At 45.4% G+C, this 13,456-nt stretch overlaps 1 protein-coding gene across 3 annotated transcripts in view; it reads right to left on the bottom strand.

Annotated features, from left to right (window-relative positions):
- Positions 1 to 13,456, bottom strand: part of EFR3A (EFR3 homolog A) — a 175,264-nt gene that overhangs the window by 115,632 nt on the left and 46,176 nt on the right. For all 3 annotated transcript variants that reach the window (XM_073590347.1, XM_073590349.1, XM_073590348.1), the window contains exons 3-4: positions 4,828 to 4,904; positions 439 to 566 (exon numbers count right to left, since the gene is read on the bottom strand). In XM_073590347.1, coding sequence (XP_073446448.1) covers positions 439 to 566; positions 4,828 to 4,904 — 205 coding nt within the window. The remainder of the gene's footprint in view (positions 1 to 438; positions 567 to 4,827; positions 4,905 to 13,456) is intronic.

Genomic DNA, 13,456 nt, shown 5'->3' with positions numbered 1-13,456 from the left:
TTAACAAACCGGAGCCTGGTCTTGTGATCTGAATGGACTTTCACCTTAAAATTTCCAGTACGGAAAGTTGACAACTTTTAATCCTGGTAAAACCCAAAGTTTCATGCGCTTGACCTTCAATGATACAAACCAAGGCTTCAGCTCCATCGGGGATTCAGATGGAAGCTTCATATGAATTCATGACGTGATGTCAACCCGGCCTAACTGGTTAAGTCTGCTCTAACCTTATCATAGACTATTACTAAGGATATCTTCCAAAACAACATAAAAATAAATAATGCACCACACCCCCAAGATTAAAACATGGATTGTAGCACTGTACAAGGCCTTTTTGTCATCCATTACTGTCTAGTGTTACGGGAGATTTCAGGCTGAGTGACAGAAGACATTGTATCCATAATGAAACAAACTCACTGAACACAAATGAGCTTCACTCACCCATAACGGTGTCTGACAACATCTCTGCTGAGTCTCTCCGCCAGGTATGCACCAATCCGGTCCAGTTTTTCAGGGGCCGACACTGCATAAAATGTGAGTTTTTCCATGTCCGCCTTGACAAGTCCATGCTAGAAATACAATAGCAGATAAGGCAGAGAATCTACATACATACATACATACATACATATATATATAGATAGATACAGAAACAAAAACACAGTATGACAAACGTGCACAAATACTCTGTTGTAAAATATATGTAACAGTAAGCAGCAAGTGCTAGTAAAAGATGTTAACAAAATCAGGGTATTTTGTTGATACTTTTTTTTTGCAAAAAAATGTACGCTAAGCCACTCCGCCACGTCAAGGCATACCCTTCTCGGAGCAGTCCTATCTAATGTATTTAAAACCAGAACATGTGAATAATACCTTCATGAGCAGGGTTCAGAAAGGTGCTGCCCGGTATGGGCTCGCTGAGCAAAATGGCTTTTTATGTGCATGTCCCAAAAGAGAGAGGCGGGGATCTCCCAAGACTTGCATAAGCAAGAAATCAATGGATTCAGAACACATGCACAAAAAATGAACAGGTCAATAAGACTCTTGGGTGGTGTGAACAGGGTCTTATTGACCTGTTCATTTTTTGTGCATGTGTCATGTGTTCTGAATATATATATATAGATGTTCAGGAAGCAACAGCAGACTAATCTGGAGATCAAAGGAGCAGTATTATAGTAGTTATATTCTTGTACATAGGAGCAGTATTATAGTAGTTATATTCTTGTACATAGGTGGCAGTATTATAGTAGTTATATTCCTGTACATAGGGAGCAGTATTATAGCAGTTATATACCTGTACATAGGAGCAGTAGTATAGTAATTATATTCCTGTACATAGGAGCAGTATTATAGTAGTTATATTCTTGTACATAGGAGCAGTATTATAGTAGTTATATTCTTGTACATCAGAACAATATAATAGCAGTTATGTTTTTGAACATAAGAGCAGTATTATAGTAGTTATATTCTTGTACATAGGGGCAGTATTATAGTAGTTATATTCTTGTACATAGGGGCAGTATTATAGTAGCTATATTCTTGTACATAGGAGCAGTATTATAGTAGTCATATTCTTGTACATAGGAGCAGTATTATAGTAGTTATATTCTTGTACATAGGAGCAGTATTATAGTAGTTATATTCTTGTACATAAGAGCAGTATTATAGTAGCTATATTCTTGTACATAAGAGCAGTATTATAGTAGTTATATTCCTGTACATAGGAGCAGTATTATAGTAGTTATATTCTTGTACATAGGGGCAGTATTATAGTAGTTATATTCTTGTACATAGGAGCAGTATTATAGTAGTTATATTCTTGTACATAGGAGCAGTATTATAGTAGTTATATTCTTGTACATCAGAACAATATAATAGCAGTTATGTTTTTGAACATAAGAGCAGTATTATAGTAGTTATATTCTTGTACATAGGAGTAGTATTATAGTAGTTATATTCTTGTACATCAGAACAATATAATAGTTATGTTTTTGAACATAAGAGCAGTATTATAGTAGTTATATTCTTGTACATAGGGGCAGTATTATAGTAGTTATATTCTTGTACATAGGGGCAGTATTATAGTAGTTATATTCTTGTACATAGGAGCAGTATTATAGTAGTTATATTCTTGTACATCAGAACAATATAATAGCAGTTATGTTTTTGAACATAAGAGCAGTATTATAGTAGTTATATTCTTGTACATAGGGGCAGTATTATAGTAGTTATATTCTTGTACATAGGGGCAGTATTATAGTAGTTATATTCTTGTACATAGGAGCAGTATTATAGTAGTTATATTCTTGTACATAGGAGCAGTATTATAGTAGTTATATTCTTGTACATCAGAACAATATAATAGCAGTTATGTTTTTGAACATAAGAGCAGTATTATAGTAGTTATATTCTTGTACATAGGGGCAGTATTATAGTAGTTATATTCTCGTACATAGGGGCAGTATTATAGTAGTTATATTCTTGTACATAGGAGCAGTATTATAGTAGTTATAGTCTTGTACATAGGAGTAGTATTATAGTAGTTATATTCTTGTGCATAGGTGGCAGTATTATAGTAGTTATATTCTTGTACATAGGGGCAGTATTATAGTAGTTATATTCTTGTACATAGGGGCAGTATTATAGTAGTTATATTCTTGTACATAGGAGCAGTATTATAGTAGTTATATTCTTGTACATAGGGGCAGTATTATAGTAGTTATATTCTTGTACATAGGGGCAGTATTATAGTAGTCATATTCTTGTACATAGGAGCAGTATTATAGTAGTTATATTCTTGTACATAGGAGCAGTATTATAGTAGTTATATTCTTGTACATAGGAGCAGTATTATAGTAGTTATATTCTTGTACATAGGGGCAGTATTAGGCTACTTTCACACATCAGTTTTTAAGCATCAGGAGCGATGCGGCGAAGAATGTAAAAGCTGGATCCGGCGCCGGTTGCCACCGGATCTGGCTTTTTTCCCCATAGACTAGCATTATCGCCGCATTGCGCCTGATGGCCATGCGGCGTGTTCGGCTTTTGCCGGATATGGCAAAAAATGCCTGTCCTGCGCCTGCAAAAAACGTTCCCTGCAACGTTTTTTGACAGCGCCGGACCGCTTTTTTCCACTGCGCATGTCCGAAGACTCTCTTGCCCTCTCCTGCACCGTCTCCGGCCTCAACAGATGATCCGGCGGGCTGCGGCTTCTACCGGTTCAGGTTTGACAACTTTTCGCCGCTGCCCGCCGGATTTAAAAAACTGAAGTCTGAAAGTAGCCTTATAGCAGTTATATTCTTGTACATAGGGGCAGTATTATAGTAGTTATATTCTTGTTCATAGGGATAGTATTATAGTAGTTATATTCTTGTACATAGGGGACATAGGGGCAGTATTATAGTGGTTATATTCTTGTACATGGAATTAAAGTAATTAACCCCTTTCCAACATCAGGGCGAAAATTTACGCTGATGTGGGGCTCCCTCCCTTTGATGTGGGCTCCGGCGGTGAGCCCACATCTTTCCTGGGACAGGTCAGCTGTTTTCAAACTCTGACAGCGACATTTAACTCCCGCTTCCGTCCATCGGGCCGGAAATCTGCCCAGCGGTGACCCCTGTCATGTGATCATGGGTCACCACTGGGTTGGCATGACAACCAGAGGCCTCCTGGAGACCTACATGGTTGTCACTACCGGCTTGCTGTGAGAGCCGCCCAATGGCTGGCGCTCATAGCAAGTGAGTAATTCAGCTAACATATAGGCAAACTGATCATCGCCTGTATGTAGCAGAGCCAATAGAGTTATGGCAGCTTCTAGTCTCCCATGGAGACTATTGAAGCATGCCAAAAAGTAAAAAAAAAAAAAGTTTTAAAAAATATATATAAAAAAAAATAAAAATATATAAACGTTCAATCACCCTTTTTCCCCATTCAAAAAAAAAAAACAAAGAAAAAAAAATAAAAACAACACATTTAATATTGCCGCGTTCGGAATTACCAGATCAAATCAATAAAAAAAGGATTAACCCGATCGTTAAATGTGGTAGCGAGAAAAAAAGTCAAAGCATCAGAATTACGGTTTTTTGGTCGCCACGACATTGCATTAAAATGCAATAACTGGCGATTAAAATATTGTATCTGCACCAAAATGGTATAATTAAAAACGTTGGCTCGGCGCACAAAAAAAAAAATAGACCCTCACCCAACCCCAGATCACGAAAAATGGCGCTATTTTTTAACAAAATTTGGAATTTTCTTCACCACTTCGATAAAAAAGAACCTAGGCATGCGTGGTGTCTATGAACTTGTAATGACCTGGAGAATCATAATGGCAGGTCAGTTTTAGCATTTAGTGAACCTAGTAAAAAAGCAAAACAAAAAACAAGTGTAGGATTGCACTTTTTTGGCAGTTTCACTGCACTTGGAATTTTTTTTACTGTTTTCAAGTACACTACATGGTAAAACCAATGGTGTCGTTCAAGAGTAGAACTCGTCCTGCAAAAAACAAGCCCTTGCACGGCCATATTGAAGGAAAAAAAAAAAAAGTTATGGATCTAGGGAGAAGGGGAGCAAAAAAATGAAAATGCAAAACAAAAAAAATTCAACTGTGACCCGCTGCTCCCCGCCATCTTTCTGAAACAATGACTCGTGTATAATCTGAAGGGTGGCGCTTTCAGCACACAAAAAAAATTGCTGAAAAACTCGGCTTATAAAGAGTGTATACGGTATATTATTTCTACCTGTAAATTAAAATTCACTAAAACCTAATTATAGTACAAAACATAAAAATTTGAAAAGACTAAACGTAGTAAAGCTAAATGTCTAAAAACTTACTCTAGGATCTTCCGGGAAGATATTATCCACTAGGCGCTTGTAACGAGGCCGTAAAGCTCCACAGCAACAGCAGAGACCTAAGTGAAAAAAAAAAAAAAAAAAATATGATTATGGCGCTACATAATCGATCAGAGCACAATCATTTATTGGCCAATACTTATGATCAGTGTACGTAGACCCCTTTCAGATACTGGTAACACACATGCATTTTAGAGGATCGAGGAGAATACATCATGTGCCTCTGTAGTAAGTGAATGTTGACAGCACTTCCATAGACTTCAAAAGACACCTTCTGCTCTTGCTTATGTACGGGCTCAGCGTTAGGTCTGAAAAGCTTACATCTGACACCTGCAACATGAAAAGCACTCATCGCCACTTCATTTTCAGTGGATCGCTGGAGATCTCTGTTCATAGTCCATGAGCCAAGAGCCAATTTTGACGATATCGGTACCACCCGGAGTGACTAATTCTCTTTGGTGTTTTTAGGTAGATGCATGTCTGTAGTTTATGTTTTGATATGATAGCCCTTGCACATCAGTAGCTTAACCCCTTCAGGCCTATTTGTACCCAAATGCCTAGGCCATTTTTTGTAAATCTGACCTGTCACTTCATGCGGTAATAACTTTGGGACGCCATCACCTACCCACGCCATTCTGAGATTGTTTTCTCGTGACATATTGTACTTCATGGTAGTGCTAATTGTAAATCAATAGATTTTACCTTTCTGCATAAAAAATTACAAAATACACGAAAATTTGGGAAAAATTCGCTATTTTTGAACTCTGAAATTCTCTACTTTTTACAAAAATGCTGATACCCCCCATAACAGTTATTAGTTTACATTCTCCACATGTCTACTTCACATTGGCATCATTTTGGAAATGAAATTTTATATTTTTCGGATGTGATAAGGCTCATAGTTTTAAACGCAAGACCTTCAGAAATGAACAGAACAACTCTCAGCATTCTGGATGTCATACTTGGACATGGTCGAGACCATGCTGGCCCTGGTTCGAGCTTCAAGAGAAGGCAACTGGATGCTTCAACTAGGAGCAATCCGACAGATGATACCGTGGTGTTTTGCCTATGACAAGGTCAACTATGCCCGATACCTAACCTATTACTATGCTACGATGTCTCGGCTGCCCATAGACAACCCAGAGGTCCATGAATACTTCATGAAAGGTGGCTTTTCGGTCCAGATCGGTAGCAAGAATCCTTTTGGACGGATTCCTGTGGACCAGACCATCGAAGAAACAATCAACAAAGACACCCAGACACCAGGGGCACAAAAGGCTTCAGCCTCAAAGTTGGAGCTGTCGCCAGATTCTACCTGACATCGGAGTACCGCAGCATGTACTTGAGGCAGCTGAGGGCCCTAGTAGGCCAACAATATACTGACTTCAGTCATTCAGACCTACAGGTGTCCAGGATTAGAAGAGATGAAGCCGATGTCCGATCTTTTGTTGAACTGCTGGAGACTGGTTGGTTGAACCCCTTCAACAAAGAGCATAATGGTGAACTTATCAGTTTATCAACAGCGACTGCAGCACCACCAGATGTAGCCAAAGACCTTCTAGGGGCATACAGTATAGGAGAGGATGCATATCACACATTCAAGGATGAGCGTTTGGGTACCGATACGCCAACTACACTGTTTCATGACAAGATGACGAAGAACAATCTTAAAACGTTCTCTAACATCAGAATGAAGACACACAGACAAGGCCTTGGCAAGGAGGTAATTTTGAAGGCTGACAGGAACCTATTTGGCCAGATGATACTTGTAGCTGAGAACAGAAAGCTACAAATGAGTGATGTCTTGACTCATCCCCTGGGGCCATTGCCATGGGCACTTGCCAACGGTGATGGGTCTATCCGCAAGACCAACAAGGCTGCCCTAGCAAGGGAGTTGGAGAGGAATGCTCCTCCTGCAGAGGTGATCCCTGAGCCCTCTGCAACCATCATTGATGGGATGAGCCTGGTTCAGAAACTGAAGGGAAACGATGCAACATTTGCCCAGCTAGCAGGCACAGCAATGAGTCGCGCTATCCATGAGGGTGCTAAGAGCAAGCGCATTGATATTGTCTTTGACGCCTACAAGGAGACATCCATCAAAGATACAGAAAGAGTCAACAGATATGAAGGCACAGGGATCCATTTCAAGAACATTCAACATGGGCACAACATCCAGCAGTGGAGAAAGCTACTAAGTAATTCCTCCAACAAGGCAAGTCTCAAAGTTTCTGGTAGAAGAATGGAAGGCGAAACACCACAGGGAGAAGCTTGAGGAGAAGGAGATGTATGTCACATGTGAGCAGCTCTGCTTTAAGATCACCAAAGAACAGTGGGAAGAGGCTGCTGACCTTAAGTCAAGAAGAAGCAGACACACGCCTCCTTCTCCATGCTCTTCATGCAGCAGAATCTGGTTACAAGTCTGTCATCATCACTTCAGAGGATACTGATGTCATGGCCCTGTGTCTGGGCATGTGCCACAAAATCCCATCCCACCTGTTCCAGAAATGCGGTACACAGAACCGGACAAGATTCCTGGATATCACCACTCTGAGCAGAACATTGGGAGGCAGCGTGTGTGATTCATTGATTGGTATGCATGCATTTACAGGCTGTGACACAGTCAGTGCATTCGCTGGCCGTGGGAAGATGACGACACTCATGCAGTTGAAGATGAACAAGACATACCAGGATGCCTTTCAGGAAGTTGGTCGTTCATGGGAAGTGTCTCCCGAACTCTTTGAGAAGTTACAGGAAATCACCTGCCACATGTACCTGCCAACTACCCAAACAACTGAGGTAAACAGGCTCCGGTATCAGCTGTTCTGTGCCAGACGTGGAGTGGTAGAGTCAAGTCAACTCCCTCCTTGCCAAGACTGCCTTTTCATGCATGCACTGCGTGCAAACTACCAGGCTGCGATCTGGAGGAGAAGTCTGCAGAGCCAGCCATTTGTTGCAAACCCAACAGACTGCGGTTGGATGATAGATAATGACGGAAAGCTTGTTGTCAAGTGGATGCGAGGGGCACCAGCACCAGAAGCTATTATCCAGCTACTGTCCTGCAAGTGTGTGCGGTCATGCGAACTTCCTCAGTGTACTTGCCTCAGCAATGGCCTGAAGTGCACGGACATGTGCAGGTTACAGACATGCCAGAACAAGGGTATTGAAGACGAGCCAGTAGAACAACAGTCAGATTCAGAGTCTGATGTTGAAAGTATTATGGAGTAACGTTATACAATTATACATACACACAAAATATATATATATATATATATATATATATATATATATATATATATATATATATATATATATATATATATATATATATATATATATACACACACACACACACACACATTAGTATGGACAAGCCCATGACATGTTCAGTGTTTATTTACATACCTTGGATTAAATTTTGTTCCAAATACTACATGCATTGTATTGACATTTTGGCATTTCCCCTAAATCGACATTTAATCATTATTTTTTGGAAATATTGGTAGGATCTATTCAAAAGGTGAAAAATACCACTAACCCCTTCGCGCCGGCCGCCGTAGCGGTACGGCGAATCGTACCCGGATCATATGCCGGGCGATCGCCGTGGGTCGGGAGCCGGTTCCCGGTGCAAAGTGGTTACTGTACCTCCTAAAACATTCCTTAGGGGGTGTAGTTTCAAAAATGGGGTCACTTTTTTGGGGTTTCCACTGTGCGGGACCTCAGGGTGTCTCCAAATGTGACATGGCCCCATAGATTTCTTACAATGAATTTTGCCGCAGCTTCGCTTACGAAGCCTGCCGTGCGCCAATACTGTGGTTTTAGACAACACTTGTGGTATTGCCGTGTTCGGGAGACAATGGGGAATAAAAAGTGGGGTGTACTTTTTCCTGGTCCCCCTTTTCAAAATGAAAAATGTGGGACTAAAGCGACTTTTTCCGGTAAAAAACGGGATTTTTTGGGTTGCTTACCGTAAAATCTGTTTCTCGGAGCCTTCATTGGGGGACACAGAGACCATGGGTGTATGCTGCTGCCACTAGGAGGCTGACACTATGCACAAAAAAAAGGTTAGCTCCTCCTCCGCAGTGTACACCCCACCGACCGGCAGGAAGTTCCTCAGTTAGTGAGAAAGCAGTAGGAGAAGTAACAGAATAGATTGAAAGCAGAACAAACAACTCAACTGTAACAAACCGACAAACATAAGAACAAGAGTTGTAGAACATGGGAGGGTGCTGTGTCCCCCAATGAAGGCTCCGAGAAACAGATTTTACGGTAAGCAACCCAAAAAATCCTGTTTTCTCGTTCGCCTTATTGGGGGACACAGAGACCATGGGACGTCCCAAAGCAGTCCCTGGGGTGGGAAACAAACTTCCATCAGGCCAGTGGACTCGCCACCGCAGCCTGCAGAATCCTTCTACATAGGCTGGCGTCCGCCGAAGCGTAGGTGTGGACCCTGTAGAATTTCACAAAGGTGTGAACCGATGACCACGTTGCAGCATTGCAAAGCTGCAGCGCGGAAGCTCTGTGGCGCACCGCCCAGGAGGCACCCACCGCCCGGGTAGAGTGCGCTCTGATCCCTGGAGGGGCCACTCGATGCTTGACCCGGTATGCCTCCAAAATTGCCGATCTGATCCAGCGCGCAATAGTGGCCTTTGAGGCTGGGTGATGAACAGAGTCTGACTTCCACAAGGAAGTCGTCCGGGCTAGATAGACTCTCAATGCCCTGACTAGGTCCAGCTTGTCCAAAGACCGCTCCCGAGGGTGAGCTGGGCTCGGGCAGAAGGATGGCAGAACAATGTCCTCATTGAGGTGAAACGAAGATACCACCTTCGGAAGAAAAGAGGGCGGAGGCCGCAGAACTACCTTGTCCTGATGAAGGACCAAAAAACAGAGAGCGGCAAGAAAGTACCGCTAATTCCGACACGCGCCGGATGGAGGTAATGGCCACCAGAAAGGCCACTTTCCAAGAAAGGAGGGAAAGGGAAATGTCCCTGAGAGGTTCAAAAGGAGGACCCTGCAGAACCTGAAGAACCAAATTAAGATCCCAAGGATCCACGGGAGCTCGGTACGGAGGAACCGTGTGAGCCACACCCTGGAGGAAGGTTTTGACCTGGGGCCGGGAGGCCAGCGTTTTCTGAAATAAAATGGACAGTGCCGAAACTTGACCCTTCAAGGAACTGAGAGCGAGCCCCGCATCCAGCCCTGCCTGAAGAAACGCTAGAATAGAAGGGAGCGAAAAAACCAAGGGCGCGATGTCATTGGCCTCACACCAGGAGAAATAGGCTTTCCAAGTACGGTAATAGATCTTCGAAGAAGAAGGCTTTCTGGCGCGGATCATGGTATGAATTACCCGATCAGAGATTCCTGCCCGTCTCAAAACCTCGGTCTCAACAGCCACGCCGTTAAATTGAGCGACCGAGAATTGGGGTGGCAAATCGGGCCTTGAGACAACAGATCTGCCCGTCGGGAAGCTTCCAGGGGGCGTCCGCGAGAAGGTTGACAATGTCTGCGAATCAAGACCTTCTGGGCCAATTCGGGGCGATGAGGATGACTGGAATCCCCTCTGCTTTGATTTTCTTCAACAACTTGGGAAGAAGAGGCAGAGGAGGGAACAGGTAGGGGAGCATGAACTGTGACCAAGGGACGGCCAGAGCGTCGGCGCCCACTGCCAGAGGGTCCCGAGACCTGGACACGAATTGTGGTACTTTCCTGTTGAGGCGAGATGCCATGAGGTCTACATCCGGGCTTCCCCACCGACGGCAGAGCAGATGAAACACCTCCGGATGTAGGGACCATTACCCTGCCGCGAGACCCTCGCGGCTGAGGAAATCGGCGGCCCAGTTGTCCACGCCGGGAATGTGAACCGCGGAAATCGTTGGAACAAAGGTCTCTGCCCATTGAAGAATTCTGGACACTTCCGCCAGGGCTGAGACACTCCGTGTCCCCCCTTGGCGGTTGATATACGCCACCGCTGTGGCATTGTCTGTCTGAATCCTGACAGGCAGGCCCTTGAGGCGCCTTTCCCAGTGGACGAGAGCTAGATGGATCGCCCGTATCTCTAGGACATTGATCTGCAGAGCTGATTCCTGAGTCGACCATCGACCCTGAACAGTGTGATTGCGGAACACTGCACCCCAGCCGATGAGGCTGGCGTCCGTAGTGACAATCTGCCAGTGAACGGGAAAAGACCGCCCCAAGAGAATGAGGGGAGACGTCAACCACCAGTTGAGAGACCGCCTGATGCGGCAGGAAAGGCGAACCGGACGATCCAGAGACAGAGCCGACCTGTTCCACCTGGACAAAATGGCCTGCTGGAGTGGCCTGGCGTGAAATTGGGCAAAGGGAACTGCCTCTATCGCCGCCACCATCTTCCCCAGGACCCTCATGGCTGACCTGAGGGATGGAAATCGTGTGATCTGTAATGATCGCACGCCCTGCTGCAGGGAAAGAATCTTGTCTTGTGGGAGAAATACCCTTGACCGACGAGTGTCGAACAGAAGGCCCAGAAACACAAGGCGTTGAGTAGGGACCAGACAGGACTTTTCCCGGTTGACGATCCACCCAAAACTGGACAGGGTGTCTAGAACGATCGCCACACTGAGGCGGGCCTGTTGAAAGGAGGGGGCCTTGATCAGGATATCGTCGAGGTACGGAAAAAGAACGAGACCTCTGATCCTCAACAAGGCCATCAACGCCGCCATAATCTTCGTGAAGACTCTGGGAGCGGTGGCGAGCCCGAAAGGAAGCGCGACGAACTGGTAATGTTCGTGAAGAATCGCAAACCGCAGGAACTTCTGATGTCCGGGAAATATGGGCACATGTAGATAGGCATCTTGGATGTCTATGGAACCCATGAATTCCTGCTCCTCCATGGAAGCAATTTCCGGGCGAACTGACTCCATCCGGAAGTGGCGAAGGCGAACTCTCTTGTTGAGTAACTTGAGATCCAAGATGGGTCGAACTGTCCCGTCCTTTTTCGGCACCACAAACAGGTTTGAATAAAACCCTGTGAAGCGTTCCGATTCGGGAACGGGCACAATCACCCCGGAACTGAGAAGAGAGGCGATGGCCGAACCGAACCCCGGGACCAAGGCCGGATCCCTCGGCGGACGGGATTGTAAGAAACGATCCCGTGGAAGAGAAATGAACTCTATTTTGTATCCTGTTGATACAACCTCTCTGACCCAAGCGTCCTCTACTGAGGCGAGCCAGACGTCGCTGAAGAAGAGAAGTCAACCTCCCAATTGGAAGGGACCCACGGGAGACCGATGGTAGTCATGCGGACGTAGACCGTCCAGATCTAGATCTGGACGGTCTTCCCTGTGAAGAGTGGGACCGCCAGGACGGAGTGGGCCTGAAGGAAACCTTCTTTCTTTCCTGACGTGCCTGTGGCCTTTGCTGGTTGGAAGGGTTTTCCGCCGTATTGAAACGGCGGAAAGTCCGACAGGGACGAAACTGACGCCTTGGAGGAGGTCTGCGAGGCTTGGAGGGGAGAAGAGAACTCGTACCTCCGGTAGCGTCCTTAATAATCTGATCCAATTGTGATCCGAAGAGACGCACTCCCTGAAAAGGCAGATTGGTCAGAGACTTTTTAGAGGACAAGTCCGCCTGCCAGGCCTTGAGCCAAATTGTACGTCGGATTGCCACGATGTTACTTGACGCCTGAACTGCGCAAGATGCGGCATCCAAGGAGGCAGAAAGCAGATAATCCCCCGCATGGGAAATCTGATTGGCGAGATCGGCCAAATGCTCTGGTCGTGCCTTATCCAGAATGCCCTGCCGAAGGTCATCTGCCCAAGTGGATATGGCCTTTGCTGCCCAAGAAGAAACAAAGACTGGACATACCGCTGCTGATGCCGCTTCGAAGGCAGATTTTGCTAGAGATTCTATGATCCTATCATTAGAATCTTTTAGCGACACCACACCTGACAGCGGAAGGACCGTATTATTAGAAAGTCTGGACACGGGAGGGTCCACCGAGGGAGAAGCGGCCCAGTTGTCCGTGAGCTCTTTAGCAAACGGGTACAGCACGCCGAGACGCTTTCCTCTTTGAAAGCGTCTGGTCGGATCTTCTCTCTCCTTTGTAAAAATCTTTCCAAACTCAGAATGGAAGGGAAACACCCTGGATGGTGTTTCCGCCCGTCTGGACGAAACCTCCTGATCTGAGGATTTCGCAGGGGCGTCAGCGATGTCAAAGGTATGGTGAATCGCGGCAATGAGGTTTTGCACGGTAACCTTCATGTTCGCATCCTGGTCCGAATCCAGCTCTAAGACCCCTTCCGATTCCGAAAGCGCTTTGCCTGACTCGGGGGAGGAGGCCCGAGAGGGAGACTGCTGGGGACTATGGGGTGAGGTAGGACGAGGGGAGGACTCCGCCTGGAGGTCCTGCCTGGGCCTCTTGCGACTGCCGCTGGCTGGCTCAGATGGGACGTCCTGAGACGTGCTGGGTCCCGCCGAAGCTCCCAAGGGCAACTTGTCCAGAACGGCTACTAGGGACTGAGACACCTTGATGAGGTCTGCCACTGACTGTGATTGAGAGGAGGCCCAACCCGGCATGGGGGGCTCACTCGCCCCTGGGGCTATGGATGGCTCCTGAGCAGCGTCGGGCTGGACGCAG

Source organism: Dendrobates tinctorius, unplaced genomic scaffold (assembly GCF_039654945.1).
Source record: "Dendrobates tinctorius isolate UK_male_01 unplaced genomic scaffold, ASM3965494v1 ptg000116l, whole genome shotgun sequence".
NCBI lineage: Eukaryota > Metazoa > Chordata > Amphibia > Anura > Dendrobatidae > Dendrobates > Dendrobates tinctorius.
Note: the sequence above shows the minus strand (reverse complement) of the source record. Positions and strands in the feature narration are given on the sequence as shown.